The sequence below is a fragment of the Acromyrmex echinatior genome, chromosome 7 (assembly GCF_024713525.1).
Source record: "Acromyrmex echinatior isolate Ae372 chromosome 7, ASM2471352v2, whole genome shotgun sequence".
Classification (NCBI taxonomy): domain Eukaryota; kingdom Metazoa; phylum Arthropoda; class Insecta; order Hymenoptera; family Formicidae; genus Acromyrmex; species Acromyrmex echinatior.
The window spans coordinates 9,581,226-9,593,092 of NC_141858.1; the positions used below are offsets into that span (position 1 = coordinate 9,581,226).

Genomic DNA, 11,867 nt, shown 5'->3' on the forward strand with positions numbered 1-11,867 from the left:
CGTATGTATACATAAGCGATATTAAATAATTATATTATTTACATTTTTTCGAGGAAAGCCTCGACGCGACCTATCAAGCCACACGAGACACGCTCTAATAATTAATCAATTAATAATATAATATATCCTCTCGATCAGCCCCATTCGAGAATGACAGTATATTCATTACGAGAGAGATCTAGAAGGAGAGAGAGAGAGAGAGAGAGAGAGAGAGAGAGAGAGAGAGAGAGAGAGAGAGAAAGAAAGAGAGAATATAGTTAATAATGTAACATTTATAAAATAATATTCGTCTCGTGTTCGCACTTGTGAGTACAATTATTTTGATCCGGTACTTTGACATGGGTGAAGTTTTTCGCGCTTTGTCGTATTAAAATAAAAGACAAACAATGATAAGGCGTTTCTCAATAAAAAGTACGTTTTCCAACGTAATTTCAATAGTAATTCTAGAAATTCTAGAAAATTCTAGAAACAATAGTTTCAATACGAACCAATAATTGTTGCTTTTCTTATTCGCTTAACACGATACTCTAATTTGAGACCTGCTGCTAAGGAATTTAATCGCAAGTATTTCATAAAATCAAAGTCTTGTAATTATCGCAAATCGAAAAGAATGTTTAAAAAAAGATTCAATAGAATTCCAACAACATTTTTAATAGAAAAATTATTGCTAAATTAATTATTTACGAGAAAATAATTTCTACTTGCAATCTCTATACCTTTGCCAATTAATTACTGATTTATACGACACTTAATTACGATACGATTTTCGATTCTATTCCGCTCATAGCCGCTATCGCGGCTAATGTCTTTTACTTTACTACTGTATTAGCACAATTACCACTAACAAACACACGCAATCTCGTGGGACGCAAAGGGAAAGGGTTGCTTTGATTGAATATACACGTAATATGCATATAATGGCATTCGCGAGAACATCTCGCATGTATAAAAGTTTATCTCTCTCTTCTAATATCTCACTATCTCTTAAATGGTAAAGTCTTTTCTACGAGGACAGTCACCTGATGATGATACTCTACGCACATAACACCACGAGAAGTCGAGATCTACAGTATAAGAAACTTAAATTTCAGATTTTAATTCGGCATTTACTACACATATCATTCTTTCAAATACTAAAACGCTTATATAGTTTCGTTGGGATATTTAGAAATTAATATCCGGCTCTAATAAAAGCGAATAGACGGAGAAAATTATCTTTAATATTGGTAAAGTTTGAAACATACGTGAAATCAATTGCATTATTCATCTCGTTCATGTATGCAGTTATTAAACACATTCATATCATTAACGTATACACTTGGAAATGAGTACAATTAATGCGAGATGCCAATAAAGATCATGGACTAACGGCTATAATTTATAGATATGAGTTGATTTTATAGAATATCTTGACAGCCTCAAAATGCGAGCATTGTCCGACGCTCTAAATGCTTAATACATATTCGCTTTCACATTTTTCAGCGTTAACAAAACGACTGTATCCCTTAAAACTTTAACTTGTCCGTCACTAACATGCGTGCCTCTGGCACACTATGTCTTATATACGTATATACATCATGTATTCGATAAAATTAACAAGACATGAATACGATTTCGTATGACCCATTGTCTTTTATCAACGTCTCTATTTTTTTACGGCTAATTTTCCACGCCTTTACATATCGATGATCTATGTACACCGATTATCTATCAAGTATACAAAGTATTATTCGTCTTTTGTGGAACTACGTTTGCGTATTTATACGAGTGTATATATGTATATGCGCGTTCATGTCAAATTAACATCAAAAGGACCCATTCTTTTAAATAAAAGATATTTTATACAGCAATTTTTATTCAAAATCGTAAATCGAAATTCAAGAGAAAATTGTAATTTTCGATAATCCATTTGAGATCACTGTTCAAATCCTTTTCGTATTAATTACTAGTTAAACTATTCATCAGTCATACGACACGTAAAACAAAAACTTTGTGCGATAGATGATACACGAGAACAGCAGCCTTCGAAAGCAAATGTTCATTGAGAGTTTTACTGAACATTTCTTTATATCGTTTTCTATATATATATATATATATGTATAAATTTTCATATCTATAGCATATATATATATATATATATATATATATATATATATATATATATCAAGAGTTACTTTCTTGTAGTTCCTTCTAATAATATTCCTTTTAATAGTTTCGAGTAGATCTTAACCATTAAAAGCCATTCTTGGTTCTAATTATGAACAGTGTTTGCTATCGAGAGCCACTATCGAAAAATAAAACTCTAATGTACATCCAGTCTACTTCGGACGAATCTCTCTGTTAGATCATTTTGACTTAGAGATAGTGAGTATGCACAACGCGCGATGAGATCTCCATCTTTTTATTAATAATTTTTTTTGTTGATGATTTCTCTTCTTTATTTCGAGAAGCACATCTATTATTATTATTATTGTAGTCGTTAAAGCTACTATCTACTATTAATTAATATACTACTATTGTTACTATCGCTGCTGCTGCTGCTGCTGCTGCTAAATACTACTAAATTACACATTTATTAGCATCTCATTATTATTCTTCCTCTTTCTATTAATATATTATCAGTTATTAATATTAATATCATCAATAATCAACGTAATCATTAGCGATACATTGTTAATCTTATTATTGTTATCGTTATTTAAAGTTTACTATTTATTGTTGCGGTTACTTTTGTTTTTGCTGTTGCTATTATTGCGAGCATGCTCTTCTCAGTGTGTTACAAGCTGCACATTAATTCCCTTGGTCCTGGTCCCAGTTCCTGCTACTTGTCCGCTTGTGTTCGCAATGACGATCGAAAGGATGACTCAGTCCTTACATATATAGCGAAGATACACTCAATCAATTAACATATTATTATCGGACCATCATTAGACGTGGCTAAAAACCTCAACTTAAATTCTACAAATGTACGTAACATAAAACATTGGAAGACTTTACAATGCCAAGAGTATTATTCATAATTTTAGAGATCACACCGTATCTCATAATTAGGGATACGCCACCTACAAATCCTAAAATCAGGGCTATATACATTCTATGTTCTTCGCAAATGGACATTGATTTTACATTAATAATAGTTAATAACATAATTTGAAAGATGAGAGCTATTTAAGACGTTGCAAAGATCGTGTTTAATGGTATACGATAAATTGCGTGATTTATTAAATCGTGATCATTGTTCATTCAGTTCGCTCAATAAATGCAAATTTCCAATATTCGTGATTTAAGTTAAATAGATCTCAATTATCGTGCCTAAATTAACGACAGTAAAAAACTACGAAGAGGAAATTAATATTTCTACGATCCATCTATTCATCGTACATTTTAGCGCAACACAGCGTTTTTACCTGAGATACGAATAAATCGTTATATGAAAAAAGAAGACGTTAGAATGTACAAATGTATAACCATCCTTTTTTTATATCAAGGGTTTTAAAGGATTGAGTAGAAAACATTGATCTCCTTCATCTATTTCCATTTCTTCGGACATTTTCATAAGTTCCGATGAAAAAATTAATTGTGCCTTGAAAAAACAGTGACGCCTATTCTTTGGCAATGTGTACAATAGTTTCTTCCAGATAGCTCTAAGTTTATAGTTTGTATACGCGATTATGTGAGACAAGGCAGTGATTATAGCACGTGATAGAATTTCTATTTTTCATTATCATTTATGATGCACCCGACAATTTGGTTTAGTTAACTGAATTCATTTTAATGCTTTAGTACTAACTATCCTCTTTTAAAGATTGTAGTTCTATCCGTAATATATACATAAATGCAGAACGATCATACGAAACGGATTGAATCCAATCTTCTGTTAAATTCGTGATAAATTCGCAAAACGCTATACATTGAAATCTGTCTTAAAGAGATTCTTGTAGATTCTTGATATTACTTTATGTATTATCTAGTACATGTTATACTGGCGAAAGGTAGAAGAAAAATATCTAGAGATTGCGAAATATATATATATATATATATATATATATATATATACATATAAATTTATAAATATATAAAAATATGTATACCAAAAAAATTTTTTACAAAGCCAAGAAGATTTGCAAGAGATTTGGATTCAACTCGTTTGGTATTATCGTTTCTCAAGTAGGAAACGAAAATCTAATTAACCAGAGCTGATATATCATACAACATCGAGCCCTTAAGTTTTTGCAGACGTTGACAATCTTCGCGTCATATTAACGTTGCGTACTTGTCTAAAGCGACTCGTGTTTATCAATAATAATCAATGTCCGTACAGAATGAGCTAGGAACCTACAGCGGCTATCTTACATGTATCAGAGAAATAGTTTTACATGTATCAGATCTCTAGTTTCCGCGGCTGTTTCAATTACAATTACGAATGCCATTCCGTTACGAATAGAATCTTGAATTTTTTCATCGGATGCCGCCGATCGTGATAAGATCTAATCACAATATACAACACGCACCGCCTTACAGAACGATCTATCGAAAGACCGAAAGTCTATCTGAAATGTACAAAGCGCTTTCTTTTCGTTTCTCTCTCCTTGGCAATCTTAGAAATGGTCTCCTGCAAATACGGAATCTCTTGCACCGTGCAGATCCAGCATAGATTCCAAGCTTCGCGACGTAGCGTCTCTCTTTCTCTTTTCTATTATGTATCGCAGTATATGTACGCTTTTATTCTCTCTCTCTTTCAGCGCTAAATCAACGCGGCTTTGTCTGAAATCACATTCACACGATGCTCTGTATATTGAACACATATTGCGTATTACATGTGTGAGTATGTGTATATATATGTGTGTGTATACGTATTTACATTTATCTATTATGCATTTGTTGGAGAGTGCATCTTTTAGCAAGTGCATTTTCATCCTATTAGAAGAATCTAACGTTCATTCCGTTAATAATATATTGTATAATCTATCTCGACTCCGCTGTCTTATTACTGACCTCTTCGTCGGCAGCAGCTTGGGTGGTGCTCGCCGGAAGCGGTTGTTGCTGCGCTTGCAGAGGAGCGGTTCCGCTCGCCGCTGTGCTCGCCGCACCGTGCGACGGGGCCGTCTGTTTACCGTACTTAACGGTATCCTGCTGCGGTGCGCTTTGCGACTGCAGTTCCGGTCTTCGAAGGTAAGCGGCTGCCTCCTTTTTTGGCGGTACCACTGGCTTATTCGGTGGTACCGGGGGCGGCACGCCGCGCGAGATCGGTGGCTTTTTCGCGGGCAGGATACCACCGCCACCGCTACCACCACTGGCGGCGGCGGTGGCAGAGGATGCTTGAACAGTGGGGCTTGCGGCAGGACTTGAAGACTGGCCAACGTGAAAACCGAGCTTCCCCGCAGCGGCGACGGCGGCTTGCGACGATGTGATAAGTTTAGCCGCGGCGGCAGCCGCAGTACTAACGGGCGCAGGTACAACCGGCTGTCGCTTCTCTACGGCCTGAGGAATGAACATACAACCATGACCGATTTTAGAGAGCCGAACAGCTGCAGAGACGGTCACTTTCGTACACGCTCCGCCGCCAGACAAGAACGAGCACACCGTTAAAAAAACGTTATTCTCGGGCTGCAAGGGATGGTGGAAGAAAAAGAACCATACCAAAGAACTAATCCAAAGCAGAGAGAGAGAAACAGAGACAGACTCGGTGGAAAGTAGGGACGATAGCTACGAAAAAATGGTCAAAGACCGCAGAGGAGGAGAGAGAAACACCGTTATTTAAGCAAACGATCACAACTTAGGCCGAGATTTTCGAGATGCTGAAATCAAATTGTGCGTATATCAACTTGTGCTGTTAATAGATCATTGCGAAGAAGCATCTTTTGTGACATACTCGCAAATCATCAGAGTAAGACGTATTTTGAGACGCAGTTTGAGTTACACAACCAAGGAATATATTAGTAAAACTTAATAGATGTTCAGAGAATACTCGAGATACAGGAAAGACTAATTTTTAAGAAATAAATATTTCACTCTGCAAACTATATTGGGATGTTATTATATAACAATTCCAATTTTTTGGCCAAGTTCGTCTATTTGTTAAGATGTGCTGCAAACCAACTAAATAATAGAGTACGTCAAAGTTCATGAGACCGTATAATTTAGTAATTGCGATTACGCTATTGCGATTAGGAAGTCAAGCTGGGGCAATTTGTAAATAAAGCTCAGAAATGAGTTGCATACAATCTTTTTTTTAATTGTAGGAATCGGTCGATGTACACATGTAAAATAATAATAATCTTATGTACACAAAATAAAAGTATCGTAATAAAATATAACTCTAGATATCAATAATGTGCTAACTTATAAGATTGGTATACATATAGTGGAAGTATGTAATATTGCGAGTGTATAATAATTGTTACATCAAAATTTTTAAATAAGTCGTGTACGTGAACGTGTATATAAAAGTATATACATGTATAATATAAAACAAATTTTGTTGAAAATAATCTTGTGGATATTTATAGTGATTTATTTGTGAAGAAACAAACTCTTAAACTTTAGTGCATCATTTGATATGAGTAATAGAAGTAGTGAGAATATAATTTGAAATAATGCGACAGAAATATCTTGTGCATCAAATATAAAATTATGTAGAAGCCAAGAGAATTATTCAGAGCAAGCGAAACTCACTTTTCTAATTTAATTTTTTAATTCATTTCGTTTCATAAGTATTATAATATTTAATATTATTCCATACATATTTCTGTATTGTTATATAATTTAACAGTGCAGAAATATTTCGTATCATTGTTTTTTAGCCAAATGCAATATGCATAAAAAAACAAGACAAATTGATGATTAAACGTAATCAAAATGTATACGTGTTTATCAGAAAAATTAATACGTATAATAAATACATATAGCATCTGCTTTTTTAAATTAAACAAAAAAAATTAATTGTAATAACTACATAATTGCAATAAATACACGACTAAAATGCGATTTATGATCTATAAAAATATGGAAATAAGATAAATATAAGACTAGAGAGAAGCTTATAAAATGCTCGGGTAAAATCAATGATAACAAATACATTATTTCTACTAAAGTAAAACTATGAGGTGATGTAATATATTATTCTTTAAATAGTTTAAATAATTCTTTTTATACATGATTCTCTCTGTTTCAATTGCAATACCAAGATTATAAAATAGAGAACTCTCTCGAGTTGAAAAAAGAAATGATTGAAAAATAAATATTTCAACTATTTTTACATTTTAAAGAGGTATAAATATTTTGTTTTCTCAATCATTAATCAAGAACAAAATTTAATCTGTATCAATGATACGTTATGCGCAAAAAATTATTTTCATAAAAAAATTAAATTTCATGTATTTCTTAAATTATAAAGAGCCTACTTACGTTATTAATCTTTCTAGTTTTAAAAATTTTATGTCATTTTAGAAGACAAGATCTTATCTTATCTGATACAATTTACGACGTATAATTTTTTTTCTTTTCAGAATCTATTTTTGAATAATACCTGACGCAAATGTATATATATTATGTCGAATTAAAGTTAATCCCTATCTTTTGAACGAAACACAATACTAATTAAATTAGCAGATTTCTACTTTCAACTAAATTTTTCTATCGATATAATAATTATTCTTCGATATAATAATAAGTTATTCATCAGTTATCTTCTTCTTCTTTCGTCCTTTCTTTTTCAAGAAAATACTAGCAAAGTGCAAGTATTTCTTAACATCGGATATAAAAATATCTATTGTGTGTAACACTTTGCGCATGTATAAATAGGCTCTGTATAATCTTTAGATTAACGTCGAGTGTGTAGGGAAATGTGGATAGGTTACCTGCGTATCTGAAGAAGCTGTAGATTCTCCACCCACAGATGTTAAATTAGGCGTATATGCAACTCCACGAAGTGCTTGTCCAGGTGTTACAGATCTAGCAATTCCAGTCGCTAAAAAAAAAGAAAAGAATAATCATATATTCATCATTTAAAATGGCTCTGTGCAATTCATTTTGAAACTGAATGTTCATATATAAGATGTGTAATTTATACTTTATCAAAAAGCTCATTTATAAATCAATTACAAGTAAAATGCCTATGAGCCTAATTAATGAGCATAATTGTTGATATGTAAATATATATATATATATATATATATATATATATATATATATGAGACGATATAATTCGCAAATAATTGAGATATATTTACCAACAAAGTTAACTGCAAACATTACAATTATTTGAGTCCTTCTCAAAATGCAGGAATCAAGTACAAATTACTTTAATATATAGATATATTCAAGGATATAATTTATTAGAGTATATACATATATAATGTACTGATATTTAAAAATATCTTACTTGGACCACTGACAGGAACACTGGACACTGTCGCAGTAGGCTGGACAACTTTACTGCTAACCATAGGTGTTCCTGTACCTAAGACTGCCCCTTTCACTGTAAAAGATATAAAAAATTACAAAAGATTCAACTTTTTTATAATGTCTTACGCAAATTTTAAAGGTGATCTTGTAACCAAGTCCTTTTATTATTCACATTATTTAACAAGATCTTCTTTGACGCGTAATTTCTATTTTTATAACTATGCGTACTTGTTTGTGGAGCACTAGCCGGCCTTAGCGTCGGCATGGCGACTAAGTTCGCTGGTTTTGCAGGCGGTGGTGGTGGAGTTGCGCCAACTCCCCTGGCAGAACCGCGAGCCTGCGACTCTTTCCACGTGTCCATTTCACCTCGTAACTTTTCTAATTCCGTTTCAAAATCCTTGGCTCTCTTTTCCTCTTTTACGAGGGCTTGCCGATATTGCTGCCTCTCCATATCGAATTGCGCTAATTGCTTTTCCAATTCCGCTTCCATCTGCAGTGACTTTTTACTCTCTTCTTCGAGACCCTCAGCCATTGAATCTATCCTAACCTTCTCTTCACTGAGTATTTGAGCCAAATCCTCAGATCGTTTCCTCTCCTCAATGTACTTCATAATAATCTTTTTACGTTCTGTTAAGAGGAGCAAGACTATCTGTTTCTGTCGACTCTTCTCTTCCTCGAGATGATCGTTAATTTTCTTTAACTCCATCTCTAATCTCTTCTTTTCTTGTTTCTCTAATTCTAACTCTTTCTTCAATCTTGTTCGCTCTTTCTCAAGACCATAAGTGATATCGTCACCTTGAGCAGTATCATGTTCATGTTTTCGTTTCTCTTCTTCCAATTCTTTAATTACCTAAAGATATTTATTCATAATGTAAAACAACAATTATAAAACAAAAATAATTATAGTAACACTATTTTGTAATATTATCTTACAATATTTATGTTATATATCACATTATTACTATAAAACATGACAACAAATACGACAAAATAAGCATACCGCTCTGTGCCTAATTTCTGCATCTCTAAGAACTTTAGTCATTCTACATTGCGCTTTTCTTTGTTGTGTCACTAGTGCTTCAAGACTAGCGACTTGTTGATCAATTTGATTTCCTTCAACACCAATAACACCACCTACTATTGCAACGTCGCGAGCTAATGCCGCATGTGGATCTGCAGTACTGCTAAGATACCGGGAACTTAGAAGGTGTTTCATTTTTTCTGACTGAAAGAAAAAATGATAGTAGTTATACAATGAGTTAAACGACATTGTGTAATATACTCTGGAAGTTAAGAAACACAATTAAAGAGCTTGTAAGATTAACACATTTTTTTAAATAAATTCTTTATCTTTTATATCATTTAAAAATGATACGGTGAGATAATAGTGATAAAGTGACATCAAATGACATTTTTAACGTCAAAAAGACGTTATAAAAATGTCATCTTGTTACTTGAGTAGTACTGAAACAAAAAAAAATCTTACTGTATGTGTATGTTTTTTTACAGTTATGATGCAATAATTTTATAACATGTTAAACTGTCCAAGGTGAAAAATTTGTTAGTCATAGTTAAACAGGAACATCACTACAAGGTGTTTTTAAAAATGATTCTTTAACAGTAACAGCTATATGGTTTTGATTACTTTTAATGCCGCTATCACTATGTCTCTTGCTTGGAGCTCGCCTTCCAGATATCCCAGTAACTTCAGCAAATCAGTTTTGCTCAGCTCCATCTTTGGATTACGCTACAAATATGTACAAAGCAATCATTAAACATTCTGTAAATTTATATTAAATATAACTATCACAAATTAAAAGCTATAGACTCAAAGATTAAGAAATCAAAACTAGATACTAAAAAGCCAATTCTTTAACCTTTTTTGTTAACTCTTTGAATTCTTTGGAGTAGACTCTCACTTTAAAGAGTAAAAATTGAGTTAATCTTAAAAAAGAGTGGCTTAATTTTTAATCTTTAAGAGTGAGATTTTATTCAGAGTGAAATTCATTCTAAAAGTTTTAAAAAGATCTCTAGTTTTATAACTATCACATATCACAGTTTAACAGAGATGCAAAGTCTTTTTTGATTAACTCCAAGAGGATTTATACCAAAAATATACCTTGAGAGTATTGGAGGAACTCTTATCCAACGGTTCAATGTTGTTGGCCTGTTGTTGCTGCTGCGATTGTTGCTGGGATTGCGATTGTGACGGCTGAGTGCCAGAGGTGAGTGCCTTCGCAACCGAGATAGTGGCTGCGCTGGTCAGGACGGTGGTACCCGGCGACGGCGATGGCACCGACGTCGACGGCGGCCCGTTTGCCGTCATAGTCGTCATTGTCGTCGTCGTTGTTATTGCCGACGTTATACCGGATGAGGAGACATTGACGGCGCCCTGATTCTGCGATGCCATCGTTGCGCTCTAACGTAGAGGGTACTCTATTTATCTACTATCGACCTACGAGGACGAGTGGTTGTCTTTGCCTCCTGGCTACGGCGCGGCTCGGTAAGGGCGATCTTGTGAAACTCGCTTGCGCTTGTTCGCTCGCTCGTTCGCACTTCACCTGAGCGCGCCCCAAGCTGTTCCTACGTCGACTTCCTCACCCCTCGATCCGGAGATTCGCCACGGCCGTCACGGGACGCGCGAGCACCCCCGCCGGACACCCAGCGGTCCAGGACGCTCGCCACATCGCCGACACGGGACCGATGGCCACGCGTTCCTCTTCTTCCCGTCGTCGTCGTCGTTGTCGTTCTTCTCTCCGTCTTCCTTGTCCTTCTTCTTGTCGCCGTCGTCGACGTCGTCGTCGTTCTCTCGTCGCCGGTATCTTGGTCGTTACTCCGGTCGTCGGATCGACGCTTCACGTCGACGAAAACGTATTAACGTGGCGGCATCCGGCACGACGGACTGCTTAGGCTGCTCTGCCTCTCGATTACGCTACGCTCGTTCCCTTGACAAATCAAGCGCACAAAGCGCAGCCAGCTCTACGGCTACGGCACGGTCAAGCGAAATTCGATGAATCGTCTCCTCGTGAAAGGCGCCCGATCTATCATCGATTCCGCGCCGGAGTCGAATATCGAATGGTCGATGATCGATCCAGTCACGGTCGCCGCGGCGAAATATGAAGTGCCGAGGACGCAACTTCACAGTTTACTATTTTTCTCTGAGAGAAAAAGATGCTGACGCACGATATTCATTTTCAGCATCAAAATAGGGACCGAAATTCACTAGACAGTAAAAACGCATAATGATAAGAATCATGTATAAAGCGTCCATGAATGTAAGTAATTTAACTGACGCTGGAAGAGTTTAATAGAATAGTATTCCTATAACAGGAACTGTTATATATAATGTTCACTGCTATATATAGTATTATATATATTAATACTACTACTACTATATATATATATATATATATAACTTTCCATACGGCATTGATTGTTGCAGAAAATTTTCAGAAATGTTT

The 11,867-nt window shown here is 34.9% G+C and overlaps 1 protein-coding gene across 2 annotated transcripts; it reads right to left on the bottom strand.

Annotated features, from left to right (window-relative positions):
- Positions 1-2,728: 2,728 nt before the first annotated feature.
- Positions 2,729-11,433, bottom strand: Naus (cortactin binding protein N-terminal like nausicaa). 2 transcript variants are annotated; one of them, XM_011069980.2, is made up of 8 exons: positions 10,526-11,433; positions 10,052-10,153; positions 9,407-9,631; positions 8,635-9,256; positions 8,384-8,479; positions 7,860-7,969; positions 4,996-5,481; positions 2,729-4,764 (listed from the first exon to the last, which is right to left on the bottom strand). In XM_011069980.2, the coding sequence occupies exons 1-8, from the start codon at positions 10,814-10,816 to the stop codon at positions 4,750-4,752; spliced, it is 1,947 nt and encodes a 648-aa protein (XP_011068282.1). In that variant the 5' UTR covers positions 10,817-11,433; the 3' UTR covers positions 2,729-4,749. The 2 variants fall into 2 exon arrangements, with proteins under 2 accessions (XP_011068282.1, XP_011068281.1); XM_011069979.2 differs by having other exon boundaries at positions 2,729-5,481.
- Positions 11,434-11,867: the final 434 nt, after the last annotated feature.

Coding starts and splice junctions, on each gene's coding strand:
- Naus (XM_011069979.2), bottom strand. CDS start 10,816: ATGGCATCGCAGAATCAGGGCGCCGTCAATGTCTCCTCATCCGGTATA. Junction 7,970..8,383: donor TGTTCCTGTCAGTGGTCCAA/GTAAGATATTTT, acceptor CTTTTTTTTTAG/CGACTGGAATTGCTAGATCT. Junction 5,482..7,859: donor CAGCTTCTTCAGATACGCAG/GTAACCTATCCA, acceptor TTCATTCCTCAG/GCCGTAGAGAAGCGACAGCC.